Source organism: Muscardinus avellanarius, assembly GCF_963383645.1.
Source record: "Muscardinus avellanarius genome assembly, chromosome: X".
Classification (NCBI taxonomy): domain Eukaryota; kingdom Metazoa; phylum Chordata; class Mammalia; order Rodentia; family Gliridae; genus Muscardinus; species Muscardinus avellanarius.
In genome coordinates this window covers 99,162,798-99,177,829 of record NC_137792.1, presented here as the reverse complement: position 1 = coordinate 99,177,829, position 15,032 = coordinate 99,162,798, and the positions used below count along the sequence as shown (strand labels likewise).

At 36.8% G+C, this 15,032-nt stretch overlaps 1 protein-coding gene across 2 annotated transcripts in view; it reads left to right on the top strand.

Annotated features, from left to right (window-relative positions):
• Window positions 1–15,032, top strand: part of RNF128 (ring finger protein 128) — a gene marked incomplete at both ends in the record, with an annotated part of 123,755 nt that overhangs the window by 91,995 nt on the left and 16,728 nt on the right. For both annotated transcript variants that reach the window (XM_080719155.1, XM_080719156.1), the window contains one exon: window positions 4,645–4,892. In XM_080719155.1, the coding sequence (XP_080575281.1) occupies window positions 4,645–4,892 (248 nt within the window). The remainder of the gene's footprint in view (window positions 1–4,644; window positions 4,893–15,032) is intronic.

Genomic DNA, 15,032 nt, shown 5'->3' with positions numbered 1-15,032 from the left:
ATTCCTAATACCAAAAATAAGTAAATAAATGGACCTTGCCAGCCAAACATAGTGGTGCATATCTGTAATCCCAGTACTTGGAAGGCGGAGACAGGAGGATTACAGGTTCAAGGACAGCCTCAGGACTTAGTGAGGCCCTGTTTGAAAATAAAAAATAAAGCAGGGATAGGGATTTAGCTTAGTGATAGAACGCCCCTGTGTTAAATTCCCAGTAGCACACATACACACAAGTGAATCTAGCCAAGTATATTTGACTATGTTAAAAGTGGTGTCTTTGTTAGTAAAAAAAAAAAATGTTTAAAAAGTGTGTAAGAGCTGGACATGGTGGCGTACGCTTGTAATCCCAGTACTGGGAGGCTAAGACAGGAGGATCACAGATTCCTGGCCAGGCTAAGCTGCTTAGTGAGACCCTATTTCAAAATAAAGAATAAAAATTTAGGCTGAGTGTGTACCTCAGAGGTAGAATGCCCCTGGGTTCCATCCACAGTACCACAAAAATTGTGTATTTTTGTAAAGCTATTTGTTACCTCAAAATTTTACTTACATGGAACATCTGATTTGCTGAAAATACCAGATAAAGAGAGAGATTACTGTAGTTAATTAAGAAATTTTCTCTGTACTAAATAGTTCTTCTTCTTTTATACTAATTAATTAATCGTGTGTGTATGTGGGGGATACTAAGAATTAAACCCAGAGGCATCCTACCTCTGACTCAAATCTCCAACCTTTTCTTTTTGTGTGGTACTGCGGATAGAACCTAGGAGCATTCTACCTCCGAGCTCTATTTTTTTATTCTTTATTTTGAAACATGGGCTCACTGAATTGCAAAGGGCCTCACTAAGTAGCTGAGGCTGTCCATGAACCATGTTCCTCCTATTGTAGCCTCCCAAATGCTGGATTTTCAAGTGTGCGCCACCATGCCTAGCTCCATATCTCCAACCCTTTTTAATTTTTTGTTTTGAAACAGGTTCTTGCTAGGTTGTTGAGAATCTCACTAAGTTGCTGAGGCCGTCCTTAAACCTGTGATCCTCCTGTATCAGCCTCTCAAGTACTGGGATTACAGGTATGTGCTGGCTAATAGTTCTTAATTTAAAGGGAGAATAAGGTGTACAAATTGAGATACAGAGCAAAATGTATTAGATGAGAATTAAAAACCAAGTGACTGGAAGAAAGGAACATTTACTTTCTCCACTTGGAACTTGGGAAGACTATCCATGGACCATATTTGAGCCAGGACTTGAGCAATCCCATAAACAAGAATCAAAGTTGGAGGCATCAGAACAGATGTAGGGCATTTTAGGCTGTGGAAGCAGAAAGAACAAAAAGAGAATTATGAAAATCAAGTGGCAAGAGACAGTCCCATGTGGCTGAATCTGAGCATTCATGAAGTGGGGATTTAATGAAGATATACTAAACTGGAAAAGTCAGTTAAGACCAGATCATAGAAGTATTTGCATGCTAGGCCAAGGTGTCAGACTTTAATGAGTAATAAGGAATCAACAAAGACTTCTAAGCATGGAGGAGGAGGCATGATCCAACTGGTGATGGCAAAAAGCAAACACAAGGTCAACTCTGCTGGAACTTTAAGGGGGAGGGGAGGATACTGGATACAGGGCCACCAGCTGGGAGGTTACTGAAATAGTTTAGGCAAGGAAGTGATGAAAGCCTATACTAAGACAGCAGGAATGAATGGAAAGAATGGCCTGATCATGGGAGAGACCAAGAAGTGAATAAGGATGCACCTTCAAATATGGTTCTGAGATTATTAACCGGTTCTGAGATTATTAAACCAGATAACCAAAAGGTTTCGATGCTATTAACTGTGATTAGGAACACTGGAAGTAGAGGAGTTTTACATAGCTGAAAGGATGTAGGGAAGGGGAGTTCTATCCTAATACTTATAAATAAGTCTTTTACACTGGGTGTGGTGGCACATGCCTAAAATCCCAGTATTCCAGAGACTGAGTCAAGGAGGATAGCTAGACCTTGTTTCAAATTAAAAAAAAAGAGCTGGAGATGTAGCTCAGAGGTAAAATACCTCTGAGATCAATCTCTAGTGCCATTAAAAATATAAATAAGTCTTGTATGCCATAAAAATATAAATAAGTCTTTGTAAATATAAATAAGTCTTTGTATTACAAAGCTAATTCAGAGTGGGGGTCGTGCATGCTTGTGATCTCAGCACTTGGGAGGATGAGACAGGAAGGTCCACATTCAGCTACTTAGTAAAGCATTCCATAATTTATTAAGTCTCTGTTACAAAATAAAGAAAAAAAAATAGGTCTGGGAGTGTACCTCAGGAGTAGAATGTCCCGAAGCACAGCATAGTTACTGATATGTAGACAATATACTTTTTTGACTGTCTTTGTATTTTAATCTCCAACGACCACAATGGCCAGTACATTTCTGAGCATCCATCCCTTCCACCCACCATATATCTTCAAAAAGAAGAGTAACTTGTTCGTCAAAAAATATAGTAGAAGGCCACATCTGTGGTTTTTAAAAATTCCTTAAAATTATAATATATTCTATAGCCTGATTCTTGGACATACTTATGTGTTCAAAGGCTAGGCAGGTTACAATATCAGAAACAAATGCTATGTCATTAACCAAAACTTTATAACCAGACATTTTCCCAAAGGATGTCATGTAGAGATAAGAGAAATAATGCCATTTTACAGTCATAGCAAGAAATTTAAAGTCCACAAATAAATGGAGAAAAAAAACAATCATTTTGCAAAATCACCAATTATTCAGACCTGTAAAAGATATTTGGGTCATACATTCTCATTGGAAGAAGATACACCAAAAGTATCTACATTTCTGACCCCTTTACTTCTCATTCCTTTTGATATTTTCCCTAGATAAATGAGAACAGAATGAGTCAATCAACCTCAATCAAACTAAGTGATGTCACACATTAGTCAGTAGGGTTATGGAAGAGTTTAAATAAATGACTATCACATGTAAAAATAGAATTTGTTATGATACCATTTGAATATAATTTTGTGTTAATTTCAAATGAGGATATTTGGCTTTGGTGGTCAATCCCTGTAATCCTAATTCTTGGGAGGCTGAGGCAGGAGGATCACAGGTTTAAGGCCAGCCTTGGCAACTTAGCAGGAACCTCCACAACTTAGTGAAACCCTGTTTCCAAATAAAAATAAAAAATAAAATGGGAGTATATCTCAGATGTAAGACACCCCTCTAGGTACCACAAACAAAAACAACAATGAGAAGATCTTGATACTGTGAGGTATTTCTGTTTGGCGTGATCTTTTGAAGACTAGCTACTGGAAACTGTACATTTAAGAGAGTGTTTAGGGGGAAATTCTCCAATGTATATTGCCAGTTAAGATTTATACTCTAGTTTGATAATTGAAAGCACTGGTTCTATTTTAATATTGTATTGTACTCTTGTGTTTAAATTCTAGTCTAAAGGTCCTTTTAGAGTCTTGTTTGTGTGTGGTTGTTTATTCCAGCCTGGAGTTTGATCATTAACCTAGATTAGTACCTTAACCTAATATCAGTGGGAGGTTTCTCTGGTTGGCAATACCTTGACATTCAAAGAACCCTATTTTTCTTGCTTAAGATTATCAATCTGAGGTCATATAAAATAGAAGGATGATAAATTTTAATAAGCCTTGGAATGACATCAGTAATCCATCATTCTCTAAACACTGGGAAAGATAATGCTTGCATTTAAAAAAAAACAACAGTATATTTGGAAGTAGAGGGGGGATTATTACAAATATTAGAGCTTTAGTAATAAGCTTAGTCTAATTTCAGGCTTATCCTTATTTAGCAAGAAATAGAAACATACATTTCTATCAATTCTCCATGTAATCTTCATTGTTAACCTGATCAGTTTCATGTAAAACCTCAGAGCACCTTGGAAAATTTTATATTGCTTTTGAGGATATGGAAAAAAGGCATATCATAGATTATTCATTTGGGTTTGTATACATTGTCTCAAATTACTATCCTCATATGTGAATCCTTCTATATGTTAGCAGTGAGAATATATATAATAATATATCACCTTAGAAATTGAAAAATGAACGACTAAATATTTTTTATGTTTCCCAAATCTCAGACTCCATGGGATTTAAGCACTATTTTCTACCAGCTATGGGACTATTTGTAATTAAACAAGCCTTCCTATAAAATGCAATACTGTTGAGCTATAGGTAATTAATCTGAGGGGGAGGTGTTCATTGTTTATAATAGCTTCCTTATTAAACTGTGAACTCCTTGGGATCACCAATTGAGTTTCATTTATGTTTATAGCATACACATGTATAGTAGGTGTTCAATGAATATTAATTGAAACTGGGAGTGGCAGCACCTGCCTGTAATCCCAATACTTGGGAGACTGAAACAGGAAAATTGCAGGCTCAAAGATAGCCTAGGTAATTTAGTGAACACCTCAGCAACTTGGTGAGACAGTTACAAAATAAAAAATAAAATAGGGCTATAGCTCAGAGGAAGAACCCCCTGGGTTCAATTTCTAGTACCACAAAAAACGTTAATCTGATGAATGAGTAGCCTTTTGTCTCATTGAGTCTCATTTTACGTCACTTTGGAAACTAGATTTTTATATTAAGAATACCAAACTAAAACTGAATTTATTTTCTTTTACAGGTGCAGGAGACATTGTTGCGATCATGATTGGCAATCTGAAAGGAACAAAAATTCTACAATCTATTCAAAAAGGCATACAAGTAACAATGGTCATCGAAGTAGGGAAAAAACATGGCCCTTGGGTGAATCACTATTCAATTTTCTTCGTTTCTGTGTCCTTTTTTATTATTACGGCAGCAACTGTGGGCTATTTTATCTTTTATTCTGCTCGAAGATTACGGAATGCAAGAGCTCAAAGCAGGAAGCAGGTCTGTAATGCTTCTTTCTTCAAGTTTTCAATTCTTTTTTTTTTTTTTTTACTATTTATAGTTTCAGTGCTGTGAATTCTAATATAGATTCCTTGCTAGGCAAAGTATGTGTATATTGATATATAAAAGGTAAAAACCACAAAAAGAGTGAAACTACCAAAGCATTATTGAATAAAGATGTACATATAGTTCTGTGGCATCAATTTTGATACCTTTAAGTTGTCTCATTCTCATAATATCATCACTTCTCTCTTTACTCTGCTTAAATTTCATGGCCTCTTTCATGCATAGATTTTCAGTCCCCTTGGCCCGTCTCGCTCTTTGTTATACAGTCATCCTTCTGGTATATCTGGAGGATTGGTTCCAGGACCTTCTGATAGATACCCAAATGTGCAGATGTACAAGTCCTTTCTGTAAAGTGATGTAGTATTTACATAGGACACATACACATACTCCCATATACTTTAAATCACCTCTGGATTATATCTATCACCTAATACAATGTAAGTAGTTGTTACAATATATTGTATATGGAATGATGACAAGAAAAAAAGTATGTGTGTTCAATAGAGACACAATTTTAATTGCAAATATTTAAAATCCGAGGATGGTTGAATTCAAGCCCATGGAACCCCTGGTTGTGGAGGGCTGGGTGTACTTTTTTACAAAGTCCAGCTCACATTAAATCCTACTTCAAACTGACTATGTGTCTGTCACTTGCATAGCTGAAGTGGCAGAAAAATATTTATGGCTATACTAACTAATCTCACTTTGAATTTATGACCCTTAATGCTGCCCATTATTCATATTTTCTTAGTCATTTACTCTCCTACTTTTCTAGGTGACTAATCACACACATTTCTTTTTCCTTAAACCTCCAACAGGTCTTCCAAATTGTATCTTATTCTACTGATAAAACTGAAGCGGTCAAGTTGGGCATGGTGACACATTCCTGTAATTCCAGTGCTTGGGAGGCTGAGACAGGAGGATTGTAGGTTTGAGGCCAGGCTTAGCAACCTAGCAAGGCCCTCAGGAAGTTAGCAAGATCCTTTTTCAAAATAAACAATACAGTAGGGCTGGGGTGTAGCTTTGCGGTGGAATGCCCCTGAGTTCAATCCCTAGTACCACTTACACACACACACACCAAAAACTTGAAGCAGTCAAAATAATACTTCTACATCTGATCTCATCTAAATACACAAGTCTGTTCTAGTCTTCTGCTGTATCTTCTCTTACTGAGAATGAACTGTCCCTTGCAAAGGCCAACTCTTTCCCTCATGTACAGGATCTTCTGTCTTTTTAAACTGAAGGATATTACTCCAGCTGTTTTTGTTTATAACTCTCCTGCTTTTAAGTGTCTCCTTTGGATCTTTCCCATCAATACAAAAATATCCATCATTGCTCTCATTTTCAAATGAAGTTTTTGTGACCCCAGGCTTGAAATGTTGGAGTTATTCTTTACTCCTTGGTTTTCTCATTTCTCACATAACCTCCACCAGCAAATCCATTAGCTCTGCCTTCATTATAGACCCAGCATCCAATTGTTTCTTACCACCCCCACCCATTACTTTTGTCTTTGTCCAGGCTATCTCCATTACTTCTTCCTCTTCACTTCAGGTATTTTCAACAGGACAGCAGAAATGATGTGCCTCTTTTCCAGAAAGCTCACTGGGAATTTTATACTTTCAGATGGCCTTTCAGTAAAGCCAACAAAATTCATTTTTTGTACGTATTGAGAGATACCTCCAAAGGCAGTGAATTTTTGGCCACTGCCGGCACTCTTTCCCTGAAACACAAAGAGGAACCTAAATTGTTCAGGGGTGGAAAGAAAGTTAATTGAATTTAGGAACAGGTAAGAATATCGGAAAAACTTCATAAAGATTAGACACTAGCCTGTAGTTAAAAAAAAATGATGATAAAGTCTAAAGTTAATTGATGTCTGTCCTTCTAAGACAAGGAGCTTATCACATCGGTGGCAGGTTCAGCCTGTTACTAGCTGTGGTCAAAAGGATGTTTAAAATTCCTATGCCAGGCCACTTAATAGCTCCATGCTGTGTTAATATTTGACATTTGTATATCATGTTGTTTTTATCTCTGAGTCGGAAAAAATGGCTATCCAGTATGACTGGTTATTCAGAGGTTATAGTTACAATGACGAGAGCATTTGGTTTGTGTGTACGTCATTGTAGGGTATATGTTTCTATATTCTAAGTGCCATCATAAAACTGTTGTAAATGAGTAACAAGATCCCCAGCACTGCAAGAAAAACTGTGGTGTTGTACAAGCTTCATTTGCTTGCTGATTTAGCCTTGGCCTCATCATTCATTTTAAGTAACTTTCATAATCTGCAATTTATTTTATGAAAATCAACCTCTGTACACTTGGTCAAGAATAGCATTGAAACTTATTATCTCTTAGAGAAAGGATTTGGAAGGGCATTTTATACTCTTTAATTGATTGTATCTGTTTATCCTTTCAGGACAAATAATTCAATATATTTTTAATTATTCTTTTCACTTATAATTATTTGAGGGGTCTCTAATGCCAATTGTATATCTAGGTTTCATGTCCTCTGACTTATTATTCAAAGATAGAGCTTGATGCATATGGGGATTATAACTATCACTAAAAGCCGGGCGTGGTGGCGCACGCTTGTAATCCCAGCATTCGGGAGGCTGAGACCTGGAGGATCATGGTTCGCGGACAGCCTCAGTTACTTAGTGAGGCCCTCTGCAACTCAGTGAGACCTGGTTTCAAAATAAAGAATAAAATATAGGTCAAATGCCCCTGGGTTCCATCCCCAGACATGCAAAAAAAAAAAAACTATCACTAAACATTTAGCTGCATTAACTGCATTTTACTGGCAGAAATGGTGATGAAGTAGAGTTATGGGACCTTTCCTTAGAATACTGGGGAAAATAATATATATTCAGTAATTTCTTCCTTCTTAAGATTATAATTCATAGTATATAATATCATAAAAACTAATAACTATATGGCCATCAGGTTTTCTTTTTTTCCATCAGGTTTTCTTTTGTTATTTTTGTTGTTATTTGGTTGGTTGGTTTGCTTTTGGTTCTAGGGGTTAAACGCAGGGGCAGTCTATATTTGAGCTAGCCTTATTTTATTTATTTTTTGTTTGAAACAGGGTCTCACTAGGTTGCTTGGTAGTCTTGCCTTAAACCTGTACTACTCCTATCTCAGTCTCCCAAGTACTGGGATTACAGACATGTGCCACAGCACTTGGCTTAGGCATAAATTTTGATGACAGAATGCCCAAATAAACCCTCAGTTGTAATGGCTTGAAATGCCAAAGAGAACGTATAAGACCACATACATCATTCCTGTTCTTTTGATGGAAAACCTTCAAACAGAATGAAAAGTATTAATAGGATATGAATGGAAATAACACTAGGCATTACAAGTTGGATTCATGTCCTCAACGGGAACAACCTTAACCCAAGACAAGGGAGATTATGAGAAATCTTATGGCATACTCAAATAAAACTACATGTGGAGTTGACCACCATAATACTTAACTTTAGGTGAGATGCTCAAAATTGGGTGGATACAGTATCTGTATCCTAATATATTAAGCAGGTGATGATAGCAATTCATGTGTTGGATTAAACACTGCCCGGTGAAGCAAAAGAGGCCTTTGGGAAAAATAGCTTTTCTAGGTATTGTGGGACAAGATGAGTTTACTTTTAATGAAGAGTGACTTGAATAAAATGATTTACTAACTAAAATAGTTTGGAAGGATCATTATCCAAAAATAAGAAATTGAATGGGAATCCACTTGAAAAAGCTAATAAATCTTTTATGAAAAAGTCACAAAGACTCAATACATAATGTTAGAAAATGTTAGGATACAACATTAGGAAGGAGACTATACTCTCATAAAATATATTAATCATTTTATTTAAAATGGAGGCCCAAATGTCCATGGGATAATTGTCAAGTGTGTGTGTGTGTGTGTGTGTGTGTGTGTGTTACTGGGGGTGAAACCCAGGGGCTTTTCTACCTCCAAGCTATACTTTCAGACCTATTTTTATACTTTATTTAGGAACAGGGTCTTATGAAGTTGCTGAGAGCCTCACTAAGTAGCTGTGGCTAGCTTTGAACCTGTGTGATCCTCCTGTCTCAGCCTCCCAAGCACTGGGAATACATAGCTTTCAAGTTTTAGGCATAGAAGTTCAGGAAAAGAATCTTAGAGACACATACAAATTCCCAAACTTATGGAAAAATTTGGGGGTGAATTTTAAATTATATTACTGATCTCTGACTTAACCAAAGAATGCACCAAAATAAGGCTAGCTAGTAGGACTAGAAGTCCATACTAAATGTTACCCATATACTACTCCACATGGGAGAGAGATGATCTTGTTGTACAACAGCTAATGGGAACTGTTTAATAATGTGAATTGAAAAATGATGACCATGCATGGTAGTACATGCTTGTAATCCCAGTACTTGGAAGGCTGATGCAGGAAGATTGCGGGTTCATGGCCAGCCTCAGCTACTTAGGCTATCTGCAACTTAGTGAGACCATATTTCTTTCTTTTGTGTGTGTGTGTGGTACTGGGGGTGTAACCCAGGGGCTTTTCTACCTCTGGGCTATAAGGCTGGCTTTGAATCTGTGCGATCCTCCTCTCTCAGCCTCCCAAGTGCTGGGATTATTTATAAGCATGCACCACCACACCCGGTGTGAAACCATGTTTCAAAATAAAGAATAAAAAATAGGGCTCGGAAGTAGAGTGTCCCTTGGTTCAATCCCCAGTACCACAAAAAAAGAAAAAATGATTAGTTTTGTTCCCAGCTGACATGGAACCTAGAAATGATAGAACCTTGCCATTAGTGACAACACTTGTCTATAATAATATTTGTTATTTGGGCAAGGTCAAGTCTTCTAGGAAGGTTTAATAAACACTTTTGTGATACTTCCTGACTTATTTTGTAACCAAAGCAAACTGTATCATAACCATGTTTGATGTGGTATAACTGGTATTGTTGGTAAGATTCAACTACTATATATAAATTAATCATATGGTAACCACGTATATTAGGAAATTAAACTTGAATTTTCTCAAAATGAGATACCAAATGGAGAGTGACTGGCCTGAGAAAGAATTAGAATGACTTAGCTCATTACTGTATTAAATAGCTCTACACAGTTTATCATGAAGTTCAAGTAGCCATAGATCATGGGGGTAAGTCGATGACTAATTGACACAACAATATAAAGATATTTGTGATGGTTTTATAGACTTTCTGAATTGTTCCTTAGGCTTTTTCCGCCCCATGTTAGCTTCTGCAAGTATTAGGTATACTTAATGTTGTTCTTAAGACACCTTAAATAAATATATATGTATATATACTATATATATACACACACCATACTATGCAAATATAAATACTGTAAATACTATAATAATTGAAGTATATAATCTATATAAATGCTAGCAACAGTATTTATACATAAATTACTTTATATAGAGTATATATGTGGATCCTATAGCATATATAAATACCAACTATAGAACCTTGTCATGGTGGAACGTGCTTATAATCCAGCACTTGGGAAGCTGAGACAGGAGGATTCCAGGTTTATGTAACACTGCACTGATTAACAGTCTTCTTGTTAAAAGGCCTAAGGATAAGGGGATGGATTGTGAAAAGAGAGGCAACAGAGCAGAACTCGTTCCTTACTCCTTGCCCATTCTCCAAGGTAAACATGATTGATCTTAGCCAGCCCTGGGGATATGGTCCTCAAGAGGCTCTTTGTGTTAGTGATTGATGATATTGTTAAATATACCTAGAGTAATAGACCATGTTGCGCCAGCTTTTCAAATTTGCTTTGCCCAACAATCAAAATGGATGATATGCACCTCATTTCACTCTTGGGGCCCTGAGTTTCAGGTAACATGATTGTTGCTAGCAGGATACACATAGTGACCAACCCTCAAATCTAAGTCTTGGACTCTGACACTCAAATTGGCTCCTTGGGCAGTGCATATCCATGTAGTTCACTGGAGAGAATAGCACTACTATTTGCGCTCAAATGAGGATAAGCTAGGCTACATTAATATCTTAAAATGTGTCCTTGAACTTAAAGCATTACTAAAAATAATCAGAACCAGGCCTGGTGGTATATACCTATAATCCTAGTATTTGGGAGGCTGAGACAGAAGACGTGCAGGTTTGAGGCCAGGCTCAGCAATATAGCGAGACTCTTAGCAACCTAGTGAGACCATGTTTCAAAACCAGAAAACAAAAATGGACTAGAAGCGTAGCTTTGACTTAGAATACTCCTGGGTTCAATCTACAGCACTACAAAAAACAAAAATATTTAAAAACTAAAATATATTTTGTTGCATTCAATCTTCTCTACTCCACTTAGTCCATGAGATTAACTGGATGACTCATCAGGTGTCTACACATACTGTACCATTTGTGGTTGGTGTGTTTGCATTCATGTATCTTTTCCTACCTAATTTGAGAGTTGTTCAGTGTCTTTTACAAAAGTATGAGAATTTTGGCTCTTAGATAGGAAAAGAGTAAAAAATACACTTGACTAAGTGAGAATTAGATTTTTTTAAAAAAGGCAAACATCTTTAAGAATAAATAACATACTTACAAGTTGGTACCCTTAAACCAACCAAGCTCCTAGCAAGCCCTTTCTCCCATCCTTAGCCCCTGGCAACTGTCATTCTGCTTTCTACTTCTGAATTTCAATCTTTAGCCCGGCATGTGGTCCATCCCTATAATCCTAGTACTTGTAAAGCTGAGACAGGAGAAATTACAGGTTCACAACCAACCTCATCAACTTAATGAGGCCATCTGCAACTTAGTGAGAGACCCTGTTTCAAAATAACAAAAATATAGCTGGGGGTCTCTCTCAGAGGTAGAATGCCCCTGGGTTCAACCCCCAGCACCACACACACACACACACACACACACACACACACACACACACATGTGCACACACGCACACACACAAGACAAATTCTGAGGATCTGATGTACATGGTAACAAATGTGTTCACTAATTTGACTGTTGTAATTATTTCACACTATATAACCTATATCAAATCATCACATGTATACCTTGAACTGATAGAATTTTTACTTTTCAATCATACTGTAATAAAGCTGGGAAAAGAGTTAATGATATAAGCATATCATGGTGGTACTCACCTGTAGACCCAGGCTTTGGTTACCACTATGCCTGGCCTATATCAGTAACTCAAATTAATAAATACATAGTCACCACCCAGAGTTACACATACTTACGTGTGTGTGTGTGTGTGTGTGTGTGTGTGTGTGTTGATGAAACTTAAGATCTACTCCCTTAGCAAATTTCAAGTAAACTATGCTGTACTTTTATCCCCATTCTGAGATTCTGTGGGTTTGTGAGAAGGTGTTTTATAGCATGTACCTCTTTTTAACTGTAGGAATAAGTTTATTAAAATATTATGCATAGGTTTCATTGAATAAGACAGATTTCTTTGATTTCTCATATAGCTAAACTGCCACATAGCTCAAGCATTACTTTTGTTAACAAGTATATATCTAAGAGAAGGAATCCTCTTGAAGTAATTTTTGGTTTTAAGTGTCTTATTTGAGAAACTCTGAGCCAAATCTATGAAACTGTTTACCTTTAGAGGCATAGGAAAATCTAGTTTGCTTATACCTATCCTCTTTTCTTAGCTTTTACACACCCAGCTCCCATCAAATAATTGGGTGTGACTACATACTTACTGTCATTATGTGGATTTGAGTTAAACTGAAAGATAAATGCCCTGTGACCAAAAGCCAGGGACAAATCATCAGACTAAAACATAGATTTTACCTAGTTTGATATAATGCAAAAATGGACTGAGTGTAATACTTTTCTGTTCACTATAATTTTAATATAAATATTGTAATGAAAATAAGAGTTGATCCAACTTTCATTGTCAGCTCCAATAAATTCCCACTTATTAGCAAAAAAAAACCTTAATAGCTGAGATCTTCAGTGGCTAGAACCTTTGAAGCTTTTGACTAATCAGAGGAGAGACATTAAACTTCTGTTAAGAAAATTGGCCAACAATCATATTTTTAAATAAGTCTTCAACTCTACTGCCAAGTATTTGTAGACCAGGCATTTCTTAGGATGGAGGAGGAGGGGAGAGTCTCTTGGTATAATTTATGTGTTTGAAAAACTATCTCAAATCACAGTAAATAGCTGATTTAGAAAGAATCTTAAGACTGGGTAATAGCTGACTTTGAGAGCTTTTTCCCCTTAATTTTTTCATTTATCTTTTCTCAAGGAATGTGAAAGCTTCTAAAGGCTTCTTTGCTATTGCACAATGGAGGTAGTGTACTTTGGTGGAGAGATCATGGGCTTTAAAATCAGATAGAACCTGGGATTGAACTGAGTCACAGCTCCACAGCTAACCAGCTGCCTGGACTTTAGCTTCATAACCTTACTATTCTTGTCCTTAATACCTGGATATTAAAATACCTATTTCACAAGATTGTTAATGATTATACATGATGACACATATAAAACTCATAGGGTTGGACCTGATAGAGGTAGAGGCCCAGTGAATGATCTCTAAAACTTTCTTTCCTCCAAATTTAGTTTTAATTAGTTTCCTCCAAATTTAATTTTCCTCAAATTAAAAGGCTTGTATGTATGTGTGATGCTGGGGATTAAATCCAGGGGCATTCTACTTCTGAGCTGCACCCCTATCCCTATTCTATTCTATTTTTTTTTATCTTGAAACAGGGTCTTAGTAAGTTGCTAACAGCGTCACTAAATTATGGAGGCTACCTTTGAACCTTCAATCCTCCTGTTTCAGCCTCCCAAGTACTGGGATTACAGGCATGCATCACCATGCCCAGTGACTAGAGGCTTTTACTAAGGCATAGACCTCTAGCTACTTTCAATCTAGTCAGAGAGAAAGACAAGTGAATAACACAATTACAGAACATAAGAAGTGGAAAATATGTGCTACTCAAATTTATAGGGTAGAGGGAATTCTGATATGGCAGCAAAGCATTGGAAAAGTTTCTGATGTAATTTGTATAGTAATGTTAATATGTTCTTGAAGTTCTGGTTTTTAAGGAATAAAATATAAATTGCCATTCTCAATGGTGTATATCATCCTTAACTATTTGGGCACTCAAAAAGTGACTTAAAGCTGGGTGTGGTGGCTCATGCTTGTAATCCCAGCACTTGGGAGGCTGAGACAGGAGTATCCGGCCAGCCTTAGGTACTTAGTGAGGCCCTCCACAACTTAGTGAGACCCTCTTTCAAAATAAAGAATAAAAAATTGGGCTGGGGGTATAGCTTGGTGGTAGAATTACCCTGAGTTCAATCCCCAGCACCCTACACACAAAAAAGGGTTGGGGTATAGCTGAGAGGTAGAATGCCCCTGGGTTCAATCCCCAGTTCATAAAAAGATAATGTCCAGATTCACATATTTACTATAAACTACTTGGTCCTGTGTTGCTTTCATATGTCAGTTTTTAGAGAGTGAATTGCATCTCGGAACTCTTGCTATGAGTGTAACACTGAAATACTTTGAATACTAGTGGCAATTTTGCAAATGATTTTCATTCAGTTTCTAAAAAGACAATTTTAAATTTTTACCAAAATCATTTGTTTTACATCCTATATTTAAAGGAAAGGGCTTTTGTTGTGTGTGTGGTACGAGGAGTAGAACACAGAGGCTTTTTACTTCCAGGCTATACACCCAGACCTATTTTCTATTTTATATGGAATCAGGGTCTCACTAAGTTGCTGAGAGCCTCACTAAGTAGCTGAGGCTGGCTTCGAACCTGTGTGATCCCAACTAGTCTCCATTCACCATAATCCTAGTATTTGTTTACAATGGAACAAACAGAAGATATTTGTGCTAAAAAATTAGAAAAATCCCGCTTTTAATAACCAATTTAGACCTAAATGAGGATTCAAGGGCTTCCATTAACACTTCTTTCCTTTTTTGGGATCTAAGCCATCCTATTAATTGTTTCTATTAAGCTTTATTTGCTGTTTAGATAACAGTCTGCAAAGCTTCTGCTGTTTCTGTGAGAGCAAAGGGATAATTTGACTAGTAATATTCTTGGCTCTAAGCCAAGTGTCTTTCACAGA